Source organism: Dryas octopetala, chromosome 8 (genome assembly GCF_963921425.1).
Source record: "Dryas octopetala chromosome 8, drDryOcto1.1, whole genome shotgun sequence".
Classification (NCBI taxonomy): Eukaryota; Viridiplantae; Streptophyta; class Magnoliopsida; order Rosales; family Rosaceae; genus Dryas; species Dryas octopetala.
Window position 1 is genome coordinate 8,083,809 of NC_141373.1, and position 12,830 is coordinate 8,096,638.

The window sequence follows — 12,830 nt, forward strand, 5'->3', positions numbered from 1 at the left end:
AGTCCAATGTAGCCTAATTTCTTATAATTTTATTCAAATTTTCATATTAAAAACGTCATGTGTTCTTCGAGTGAGGGTAAAATGAACCATTTACACCCAGAGCTATACATAGGCCTCCTGGGTATGTCCCAATTCACTCCAATTAGACTAAATTTTGTTTCTTTTCGTGTCCTAGATTTCGAGAAAGGAAATAAAGTCTTGGCGATATCTAAAACTGCATTGGATCCATATAAGGCTTTGGGTGTAAATCATCTATTTTACCCTTGTTTTGGATGAATTCCTACAAATTAGCCCACATTGGCATATTGTAAAATGGTTAAATTTTTTTATTGTGGGGGTGGGGGAGAGAGGCTATATGAATGTGATTAACAATGTCATCAATGCATGTCGCATTACTCCTATTTCCCCATGGAGGAGTTTCACTCATGAGGGAAATTCAAGCATGTAACTAGACAGATGTTGGAGACAGGATAATTTAAGGTTGTACAAAGCATCGTTAAAGGAGTAGAAGAATATGTAATCGCCCATTTAGGCAAACTAACTACAGCTTTACACTCGAACATCAACACAACATTCAAATCAGTATAACCAAGCTTGCACCTGCAGTTTCGGGAAAGTTCTAACCCCTCCATGAATTGGCATGGGGAGGCTCATTCGTTAGGTGTGCCAAAGCGGATTGCAGAGGGCCATCTTGCCAGACCTCCAAATCTTGAAAATCATTCATCAGGTGCACCACATCTAAACAACACAGCTGACAGCTCTTTTTGTTCATTCCGCTAAAATGCATAATATCTTCACTACGCCTAACAAACATCCGGCTGGACACACCATGCAAATAATGCTTTATATCTTCACTACGCCTTAACAAACGTCCGGCTGGACACACCATGCAACAATTTCACAAACCCAAGGAAGCTTAGTTTCCCATCAGTATGCCTAATCCAGTCATGGAGAACAACATGAAGTGGGATGGAGGGACCAAGCCCAAGTTCCTGAATAACATTTGGAGTGTAAATAACAGTAGTCAGTATGCTGCACTCCAAATTTTACTGAGCCTAATAAATCTTTTGTTTCTGGAATGATAAAAATACAAGCAAATCGACACATAAAGATCATGACTTTTGGAGTTTGGTCCTCATTCTTTCAATTGTTACAATTAGATCTTCCATTTTTTATTTTTTTTCTGAATGAAGCAATGTGTTCCTTTTGTCCACCATAGTAAAATGCAGGATTACTTGCAACAGTAGTTTAAATTCTATTACATGCAAATTCAAACATTCTCTAACAAAAGTTTTTGTGGTGGATGAAAGGACCGTATAGCTTCAGTCCAAAATATAAACGGACTTGATCGAAACAAATGAAAAAATAAGAACCAAAAAGAATAGTTTAGCCAAAATACTATAAATAGGAAAAGCATGTTAATATAGTGAGTCACTAGTTTTTCTCCACAATAATTCTTCTTCTGAGGTAATGGTCCACTTCTGATTGCCTTACCATTCATATTTAACAGAGCCACGAGAAAAGCAGAAATCATTAAGATGTAAATTAAGTCCAATTTATAAGAAACATATCGAATACTCAGAATTTTGATCAACCTATGTTTATCAAACTGTTTATTTAATATAGCAGGACTGCAAAATGTAGCATTAAAATTTCAACTTACTGAAGCAAGTTCTTCAATGACAATTGCCCTGTTTCCATCTTTCTCAAAGAGTTCATATGCACATCGAGCATGTTGTTCCCACCGATCAAGTGCCTCAAGCTGATGAACACTTAATGCAGCTGCGCAGAACTCTTCAAAATCCATTCTTCTGTATTGAAGTGCATTGAGCTGCCATGGAATAAATATTAACCAGTCAGTACTTGTATAACCAATGAGCCAAAAACATAGAAAAAAATCATGGAACATCGAAGCAAACAATAAGAAACCAAAGTTATTACTGATGCAATGAGATCAGGAATGCGAGACTCCTTCATTGCGTCTGTAGCATTTTTCATCAGGGTCTGTCCAGGACAAAATGAAAAGAACACTTTGAACATCAGCCTATCTGATCTCAAAGATCTGGCCAAAAAAAATTTTAGACACAGAGAGGGAGAGAGAGAACAACCATTCTAATATTGTCAAGAGTTATAGTGCCATTTTTGTTTGGCTCTAACAGTGCAAACTGCTCCTTCAGATAAAATAGTTCATCCACAGTCAATGTTTTGGACAGGGCCTGTCAGAAAAAAGAAAAAAAAACAAAAAAGATAAACAGAATTGATTTAATATATGCAGAACTTTAAAGTTTTACCAAATATAAAATATGCAAGAAAAAATTTTAAACACACAACAATGAAAACATATAGAAGAGTAATTTGAATGAAGCAATTATCAATATGTTATTGCTTTTGATTTGATAGTGGCCAACAACAAAGTTCAAAAATTTCAATCTTGGCGGGGGGGTGTTAGAGAGAGAGAGAGAGAGAGAGGGAGAGAGTTTAGAATGCTGTAGGTGACAAATTTTAGTGTCCCGCATCTTAAGTACATATGCATGACCTAACAAAATATTGGGAACACACAATTACCACTCTATTTACTAATAATCATTTCCAATTTTAAATTGTTTTACGACGCAAGGACAAGATCCCATTCATCAAGAAAACTAACCCAATCATATGACTTGATATACAAAGTTCCTAAGACCAAGAATCTGATTCAGCATGGGCAAAATTTGAGAAAAATTTCTCTTCTTTCTTCAGTGAAAACATATACACACCCTTAAAGCAGCCTTCCGAAGGGATGACGATCGCATATAAGTCTTCATAAGTCTAAATATTAAAATATCAAGAGGCACTTTTACATCATTATAATTCCTTATCCAAGGATGACCTGCCAACAAAAGATTATGGCCAGTGAGTAAGGGTGTAAGGATACCAATAACAGAAACTAAGAGACAATAGGGAATGGAAAACTCACTTAAAGCCTGAGCAGCTGTCATTCGTTTCCGAGGGTCCTTATTCAATAAGCGTTTGACAAAGTCCTTCGCTTCAGAAGATAAAGAAGGCCAAGGTGCTTCATCAAAACTGGGATCAGCTTTCAAGACCGCCCGAAAAATCCCAGACTCAGTTCGGGCCCAGAAAGGACGACTACCACATAAAAGAATATATGCTATTACACCTACACTCCATACATCAGCCTCTGTACTATAAGATCTATGTAGAACCTCAGGGGCCACATAGTATGCGCTTCCGACAATATCATTAAGCCTCTCATCTGTAAGCCAGAATGAGCATTAAAACCCCATGCAAACTCAAAAGGCTGATAGATTGATGGTGAAAAGAGCCGAATAATTGAAGGACATACCTGGTTTGGCAAAATCTGATAAGCCAAAGTCAATGGCTTTCAACATGGAATTCTCATCCTTAGCAGAATACAAAAAGTTCTGATAATAAAAAAGAAAAAAATATATTAGTTTAATATAAAGAGAAATGCATACAGAAACCACAATCAACCATGACCAGTATATTTAGTAACATAGCCAGGCAGGATGATCTGGTATAAGAAAGTCCTTTATCAGCACAAGAGAATTACATGTGGTATCTTTTAACATATGGATTTATTTTTCAACAAACTATAAAATCCATCACACTGGTGAAGTAGATGAAATAAATGGGGTGTCTTTCAGTTTTCCAAACAACAATGATATAGCTCAGCAATCTGCGAACATATTGTACGCACCGAAATTCGACTGATATGAGTTCTATGAAAATTGGAGGCACCTAATAGTAATAATTGTCCTAGAGAAAAAGATTTAACAATAGGCTAGTCCTGCTTAAGAATGATGTTTATTTTAGTCCAGAAGACATCACCCCTGTATAAGCAAAATAAAGAAATATGTCTCACCTCTGGCTTAAGATCCCGGTGTACCACACCCTGAAGATGACAGAATGCAACAACATTCAATACTTGTACCATGACAGTCTTCGCATCATCTTCTGAATATTTCCCACCCCTTTAGAAGTAATGGAATATCCAGTTAGTGGCAACAATTAACAGCATCTGAAAGTCCCAATAAAGATTTTTAAGTTCTATAAAAAAATACCTTGAAAGTATTCTATCTAAAAGCTCCCCACCTTCACACAACCTGAAATTTCAAAAATTGAATACCATAAAGTCAGTGATCTGTAATAAGCAAGCAGTAAGCAACCTTCCACATGAATATAAAATTAAAAAAAAAATTAAAAATAAACCACATCAAGGAGATTACTTGCTCAAACTCAATAGAGGCACAAGCTTAGAGAAATATTCAGAAAAAATATAACTTTTTCAACTCAATCAACAACTATTATTTGTGCTAAAGCAAAATGAGATATGGCCTTAAATAGAAATTCAATTTTTAAGCTTACTCCATTACTATGTAGACATTATCACTGTCTTCAAATGCATCATAGAACTGAACTAGATTGCTATGTCCTGTCAAGGCACGCAATATTTTGACCTCCCTTCTCACATCCTCGATTGCAATAGCTGTCGTCATCTGACAACAATGAATACATTTTCATGAGAAAAGAATTTATAACAACAATACAAAAAGGCACATAATTTCAAAATATCAACAGCCAAAACCACCACACATATGTAATACCAAAAAAATAGTATAAGACCACATCTCACAGCAATACAGTACCATCATATCCCATATTTCCCCTCAAAATTACTTGAGAAACAGGACACAAAAGTCAATTAGATCCCAGTATTCCTTTGTATCAGTCATAATCCTGGACTTCATTCCCATGCAACTAGAGTATTTAACTCTCTTGCTCCAGGTTTACATTAGTTCAACATTCATAATACCCAATCTACTTTGTAAGAATGTATTAAAAGTTACACAGTTGTCGCCTGCTATCCCTCAACTTTTTTCGTTTTCCCTTTATTTCTTTTACAGGAACTTGGAGGAAGGAAAGCAAGGTTTGTGACTAGAAGTCATCTTCTATTCTTTAATGACAGAGTGAATAAATTGAGTCATCTTGGCCCTGGACATAAGGTTGTAAGCCCCTTATTCCTTTAGTATTGGTTAGACACTTACATATTTGTTCAAAAGAATGTAATGTCAATCATATAAGATCCAATTATTGGTGAACCACCTCATGTAGCATGATCATCAGAACACAATACAGCAAACGATTAAGTACAATGTTTATTTCCTATTGGAATAAGCTGAAGATCACCTACTGAGGCTTCTGATGGTTAACCGTGTATCTGGTCCAGATTGTGAAATGTGGTCACCCACCAAAAGTTTTGGCCAGTTTGGGATGGCTATAAGCATAGGTTAGTCCTGGCCATTATTAGACTAGCTGCACATATGACCTAGCTCAATTATATGCCCGGGTCGAGGACAAGACCACAATTTGGACCATGACTTTTGTAAATGATTAGGTCCACTTGCAACCATTGAACTGTCTGCTTTGTTTATCCTTTAGAAGGAATTGTCACATCTTAGGCATCTTAGTGTTATATGGAGAAGTCATTAAAGAGAAAATAAACAGTAGTGTTTATTCCTATTCCCACTAAATGGAATTCAATCAATCCACAAAACATACAAATTATTTAGGGAAAATGTGATTAGTACATAAAATATCCCAACTTGGGTGTGTAAAACATGATGTAAACAATTCAGGTGGATCAAGTAGGCCAATAGATCAATACCTATCATTGACCAAAGAAAGCAATAAACAAAAAAGTTGGCCACTTTATGCCCTTCTCACTCAAACTTCCAATATGTGTAGTTTTATATATCTTTAAATAATGCCAAATATTCCCCATCTAGGACTCCACAACAGTCCTTGAATTGCACACATGACGAGATCTTGTAAAGATCTTCCTTGTAAATTACACCATCATTCAAACTTGAGTATTCGAATACTCAGGTAGGAATTAACACAACCACACAGTAAACCAGTAAAGTAAAGTGCCTAATTAACAAACCACCATTCCTGGCTCCCACCCACAACTGCAACAACAATAAGAATAACAAAAATTCAACAAAGGCCTAATTTTCAGCTTCTATCTTTAACATGCAAATCCAATCCTTACAAAAATAGATAACAAAATCATAAATCCTCATAATAATCAATCCCATTTCCATAATATCAAATCCAATTCTAAGCAAATGAGAGCATGCACATATGTATAAGAGAGGGAGAGTGAGATAAAGATAAAGAAAGCAAAGCACCAACCTTGGCTTTAGGGATGACCTTGACAGCAACTTGCTGACCCTTAAACTCACCCTTCTTGAACTTAGCTGAGCAAGTATACCCAAAATGCCCTCGACCCACTTCATCCCCAACCTCCAATCTGCTAGTTAACTCCTTGGAGAACCCAAACCTCTTGTCCAGCTCAACACCATCTTCGTCCTCCGCGTCCTCAGGTATAGCCGCCGAAGCAGTAGCCTTTTTGCCTAATCGCCGAGCCAGCACGGCCTTTATGTGCTTCGCCGGCGACGGCGGCGGAAAGGGTCGCCGGAAAAAACGGCTGGGCGTGGAAGCCGCGCTCTTGCTCTTTCCCGGCGCCGGAGACTTCTTAAGGTAGTGGGCCGGGCTCGGACTGTAAAATGGGTAGAAGGGGGACTGAGACTGGGACGGTCGTCCGGCGGAGACGACGTCGTTTTTGTGTTGAGGGGTGAGGGATGGGAGGGATTTGGGAGTTTGTGAAGGGTCAGTTTGGTCATTCGGGTCTCTGGAAGCATATGGGTTTGGTTTGGATGGCTTGGAAGTGCAGGTTCCCATGGTGAGGAATTAGTGAGTTAACAATGGTGGGTATGATTTGAGGAAGGAACTAACTGGGTTGAACGTTGAACAATGCTTCTTCAATGGCTATGGTTGTGGTGCCATTGTGAGACTGCGTGTGGGTTTTGGTGTCTAGGGTTCGTTTCTGTGAGTTCAAGCAGCAAGCAATTGGTTGTGTTCTTGTTGTTGTTTCAGCTGAGGGCGAGAGAGAGAGAGGAAGAGAGAGAAAGCTGGTGGAGCTGTTGGCGTTAATAATAAAAGGTAGGAAAAGGTGTAAATGTGTATGAGAGAGAGAGAGAGAGAGAGAGAGAGAGAGAGAGAGAGAGAGAATGTGGATTTGTTGGGGAGGAGGACGAGAGACAAGTGAGGACTGAGGAGTGAGTGAGGAAGGGAGAGAGTGTCTGGAAGTGATCTGTAGTTGTATGATCTCACTGGCCACGTGTCACGCACATGACTCACTTTGATGTGTTTGTTTTGCTTTTTAACTTTTTGACTGGTTTTGATTGTGAATTTGGGGATTGGGTATTTGGGCATTTTCAGCATTTCGGTGGGGGTGCTGGTCTTCTTCACAACTTGCAAGGATTGGTTGTTGAATAACTTGAATATACTCAAAATTAGAAATACTTTCCATTATATTTTATATGTATGGAATTCTTTTTATAAAAAATTTGATGTTTTTTAACTCTTTTGCATGGAAGATTCTTGAAAAAGATTAAAAAAAAATACGATTTTGAACTATAGAACCACATCATAAAATACGATTTTAAACTATAAAACCACATCATAAAATACATTATAGAACAAGTTTTAACCATACAATTTTCAAGTTAAGTACTCAATTAGATCCTCAATAAACCGCTTTTGTTAAGTACTCAATGTAGCTCATCCTTTCCACTAGCTCATTCATTCAGCCAACTTATATTTGTGAGTTTGTAATCCTTAACTCATTTTTCCTATCAGCTCATATTTATAACTGCTCATACTTTTATATAGGAATGAAGAATCGGACTCGAGACATCTCCAATATTGTAGAGAAAAATAACAATAGACTAATAATTAGTTGGTTACAACTGCTTATACCTACTAAAGATATAGTTAAAGATTAGTTAAATAATTAGGAAGCAAAATGCTGCTGCAGATTGCCTTATTTCTCTGTACTTTGTGAGGGAGCTGGGGATTCATTGGTTTGAAGTGCCTCCTGCTGAGGTCTTATCAATTCTGTTGGCTAATGCTTATGGTTCCTCTTGCACTAAAGCTGTATTAGGCTAGTTTTCTTCTATGGGATTTAGCCCTCCTTTGTATTGAAAAAACAAACATAAAATTCAACATGAAAATTCTATAAAATTTATTATCATTTGGTGAGCCTTGTAAAACTCTAACTTATAAGAAAAAAATGTTAGATTAACATGAAATTTAAACAATGTTAATTATAAAAATTCGTAAATGAGTGACAAAAATGTGAAATATGAGAAAGCATTCAAATGTTCATGATAAATATTTGCATATTATTCCATGAATGCTCAAATGCTCTCTCACATCTCATACTTATGTCACTTCAAAGAAGAGCTCACGCATGGTGCTATGGCATTTTTCGAGAAGGTTCAAAGTCATTGTAATTTTCCATAAAAAGATGAAAACGTGCCTTGAACTCAAATGATGCTTGCTAAGTTGCTAGTACTAATATTAGAAAAGTCACACTTTAACATTTTTTAAAAAAATTCGACCAAAGAAAAAAAGACATTTAAAAAAAATATATAAGAAAAAGTACTCTAATTAATAATATTAGAGATGGAGAAAAATGCCAACCCAATTAATATTGGTACGTACGTATAATGTCAGTGAAACAGTTGTAATCCACGATCCCGATTCCACTTTTGGATACTATACAATATACATTACTGACAGAATATATGACATTATTTGCTAATTAGAGCAAACATTTTTATAATGCAATTGTTTATTCAATTAAATAATTAATCAATTGGTTAAATAACGTAAATCATAATTAAATATCAAGAAATTATTTAATTTTTAAAATGAAAGCGCAATTATTGAGAAATACGGGAAACAGGGAAGCATAGATTGGCACAATGAGAAGTAAGAAAGGATCAGTATCCCAGATTTTTTATTTGGACATGGTCTCGTAATCTTATGTGGTTTAGACTTTAGAGCAGTGGAAGTACTTATTTATCTATTTATTTATTTTTGTCAAAAGAGTACAACTGAGATTTGAAAAGAAGCCAAGAAAGTTGTAAAACAAAGAAGGGAATTCAGATTTAAGGGAGAAACTTGAGGAAGAATTATATTGTTTTAATGTGAAGGCATTAAACTATAAACTAATTAAATAAATTAAAAAGCTAAGGAGCAAATTGAAATTTTTTATCAAGCTATAGAAGTGTCAAGTGTAACTGTGTAAGACATAATTGCCTATTAGTTTTTTTTTTTCTTTATTTCTTTCACGTTTTGATAATGATCTATTTATTACCATAATTTTTTTACTAAATAATTTAGGGGATATGAGGATTCGAATTTAGAATAAGTTTAGGGCATGATTCTTTCTAATGTAACAAAAAAAAAAATTAAGATCTAGAAATAAATATTCTTAACCAATACAACTATAATTTCTCACTTTAATTACCATCATTTGAACACTACAAATATTCAATACTAATTTATTAACTTTGTGTTAAATTCAAATTGTATTTTTGTATCGTGTTAAAAATTATTATGGGTAAACTGTAAATTATGTATCTTTCTTGCATCATGCATGACAATATTTTTCTTTTGACTCTAAGAAAAAACTCTCCTTACTATTATGGTAACATGACACATATATATATAGGAGTGCTCTAAAGCTAATCAATTAGCAAGTTAATACGAAGCTAACCATGCTTTTGGGTCCACCACATCATTAATCTCATAATCTGAACCATCAATTATTCAGGCCATACTTCAAAAATCATCATTGCAAAAAATCAACTAAATCAAAAATCATATAATCATCTAATTAATATCAAATAAATAGACGATCAATATTTTCGATAAAAGTATATAGATAATTGTTATTATAATCAAATAGCTAAATGACTTTCGATTTTGAAGATTTTTTACAAGAATGATCTTTGAAATAGGGCCTAAAAAATAAACGGTTCGGATTTTGAAATTACATTGTGCAGTGGGCCCAACATGGTGATTAGTTTTGTATTAACTTACTAACTAGTTAGTTTTAGAGAATTCTTGTATATATATATATACAGGCTCCTTCTATTGAGGTATACCTCAACTTATTTATGTTGAGGTATACCCTATTGGGGCCTACACGAGTCGTTTTGTGGCGATCCGAACCGTTTGCAAGGATCCTCTTCATTAATAGATCATCCTTGCAAAAAATTAGTCAAATCGGAAATCATTTACTTATCTAACTTTGATCAAACAAATTGACGGTTTCATCGAAAATATTTGGTTCATCCATTTATTTGATCAAAGTTAGATAGGCAAATGATTTTCGATTTGGCTAATTTTTTGCAAGGATGATCTATCAATGGAGATGTAAAAAATGAACGGTTCGGATTGATACAAAACGACTTGTTTGGGCCCCAAGAGGGTATACCTCAGTATAAATAAGTTGAGGTATACCTTAATAGAAAGAACCTGATATATATATATATATATATATATATATCTATATCTACATGCATGAGCTATGAAGTGGTGAAAGTAATGGGACCTCGTTTATGAGTCTTGGTAATTTTAGACTCAAATCTTGAAAGCGTTAACCAAAAAAGATGGGACCTAATGACCTATGACATAATATTGTGAAGGGTTTTTTTTTTTTTTTTTCATATTTAGTACCTAAACTTTGACCATTGTCTTAATGTGGTACCTAAGCTTTTATTTGTCCAAATTGATCGAGTACCTAAACTTTTATTTTGTGTCTAATAGATACCAAAATAAATTTCTGTTAAAATTGTCAACAAAAGTTAGGAGCAATATAGTCACTTCAAAAAATTTATTTTTTAATTATAATTTTTAATTTTTTTTGTTTGTTGTTTTTTTTTAATAATTTTAAACATATAAAGAAAATAATTAAAATATACTTTGACTATATTGCCCATAACTTTTGTTGACAATTTTAACAGAAATTCATTTTGGTACCTATTAGATACAAAATAAAAATTTAAGTACTCAATTGAGATAAATAAAAATTTAAGTATTATATTAAGATAAATGTCAAAATTTAGATACTAAATATGAAATAAACCCTATTGTGAAAGGTCACGTAATAACAAAACACATATCAAGTACAATTTAGTTATTAATTTAATAATATTTTGTTTCACAATACAAATCAAAATACATACGCATGGTGAAATACTGAAATATGTGCACATAAATACATAATATATAGCTGGAGGGGTGTTGTACATCCCCAAGTATAAGGTTATACAAGCCCTCCTCCTATGCTACGCATAGGTAGGTCAGTGGGTGGCTTCATAGGGCCCATACCATGTTCGATGTAAAGAGAAAGAGACAAGTATTGTCCATAAAGAAAAAAGAAAAGTCATTATAAGCACATATATGATATATGCGTACGACTGTAGGAGAGCAGCCACGTAGGGCCATATGACAGTATACACTCATTTACGGTCACTTCTCCTTTCAATAACGAAATCCAATAGAGACTTCTTTCTCTCTTTTTCGTACAAGACTTCTTTCTGTTTCGACAATGACCATTTTAACCGCAAAACTAAAGACTTTATTGGAGACTTTTTATAAAATGATTCATTCTAGAGTCTAGACTAAACTTTTTTTTTTTTTGGGCCATGCTAGACTAAACTATTTTAACCTCAAAGGAAACAGTGACTACTTTTTAAGTTTTTATCATCAAAATCTCTGGTATAAATAGATATAGTTGATGAGATGGACTATAATCTCGCTTTATTTGATGTCAATATATTTAGGCATATGAATTCACTCGATGAGATCTCATAATTTTAATTTTACTTCTACGAGATTTTATTATTTCATTCATGTTCTTATGAGATTTCGTAATTTTAACGTCTTAATCTCGACATATTCAATATCAACATATCAACCTATTTAACTCTAATATTGACATTTCGACATGTTTACAACCTAACATACTTAACCCATTAGTTAAGTTTATTTAAATTTGTTATATGGTTAACATTCTATTTTTAACATTAAAAGAAAACATTTTTAATACTATCATATGTTTATTAGCATTTATAGAAAAACTTATTAATAAATGTAATAGGTTAAATGGACTCAATGGATTAATAGATTAATCTAATTCTGATAACAATTTAATAGATTACACGAGTCGTGTTGTGCTACTTTTTTTAATAATGGTTATGTTTGAGTTTGAAATTTTTGTTACGTTTATTATATATACATGTTATATTTAGGTTGGGTGCATTGTTAGAATACACATATCTCGCCATGTTCCAAACTCGACACAACATGCACGACCTATAACCAATATCTCTTATGGTATATTCAGTATGAATCATACATTCAAATGAGAATTTATTACTTTAAATAGTTTAAATTAATAGTTTGATCGAGAATATAACATATATATCAAACTGCTTCACAATATAATTAACATTAATTACATATTAGTAAGAAATTCTTATAAGCTATTCATATAATGAAACGTGAGTGATACATGAACTTAATTTCCCTCCAAAAAGTGAAAAGCTAAAGTTCAAAGAATGATGGACTTCGGATTGTGCTCAATCTATAGGGTGGTGGTTTGCGATCTTTCTTTGACACTGCCAAAGAGGTTCCAATGTCTCATGGAAATTCCCACTTACCTTTATTATTTTTCCCTACAACTTTGTTGTTTCTTAAAGGGTCCTCAAAATTATTCATTCCCAGTCCAGACGACTTTGAAATTTCTTTCCCCATTATCCATCCCATTATGGCACTTCAATGAGTGGGTTCCCCACTAGATGACATTGCAAGGGAATAAACAATCTATCATTCTCATAATGTTTTTTTTTTGGCCATGGAACACGCATTTGACCTCCCTTAAACTT

The 12,830-nt window shown here is 34.1% G+C and overlaps 1 protein-coding gene across 2 annotated transcripts; it reads right to left on the reverse strand.

The window, feature by feature from the left end:
- Positions 1–374: 374 nt before the first annotated feature.
- On the reverse strand, positions 375–7,129 carry LOC147276808 (CDPK-related protein kinase). Of its 2 annotated transcripts, none has more exons than XM_086252781.1 (11): positions 6,217–7,129; positions 4,387–4,517; positions 4,083–4,124; positions 3,884–3,992; positions 3,344–3,422; positions 2,957–3,253; positions 2,757–2,869; positions 2,109–2,216; positions 1,942–2,004; positions 1,664–1,831; positions 375–992 (listed from the first exon to the last, which is right to left on the reverse strand). In XM_086252781.1, exons 1-11 carry the CDS (start codon positions 6,763–6,765, stop codon positions 855–857), a joined length of 1,797 nt encoding a protein of 598 aa, XP_086108907.1. In that variant the 5' UTR covers positions 6,766–7,129; the 3' UTR covers positions 375–854. The 2 variants fall into 2 exon arrangements, with proteins under 2 accessions (XP_086108907.1, XP_086108908.1); XM_086252782.1 differs by lacking the exon at positions 6,217–7,129 and adding an exon at positions 4,668–4,684.
- Positions 7,130–12,830: the final 5,701 nt, after the last annotated feature.

What these genes read in the sequence shown, in the direction of transcription:
- LOC147276808 (XM_086252781.1), bottom strand. Translation starts at nt 6,765, where the DNA reads ATGGGAACCTGCACTTCCAAGCCATCCAAACCAAACCCATATGCTTCC. An exon ending in ATCAGATTTTGCCAAACCAG is followed by an intron (nt 3,254 to 3,343) that starts GTATGTCCTTCA and finishes TCTGGCTTACAG; the next exon opens with ATGAGAGGCTTAATGATATT. An exon ending in TTCGGAAGGCTGCTTTAAGG is followed by an intron (nt 2,217 to 2,756) that starts GTGTGTATATGT and finishes TTTTTCTGACAG; the next exon opens with GCCCTGTCCAAAACATTGAC.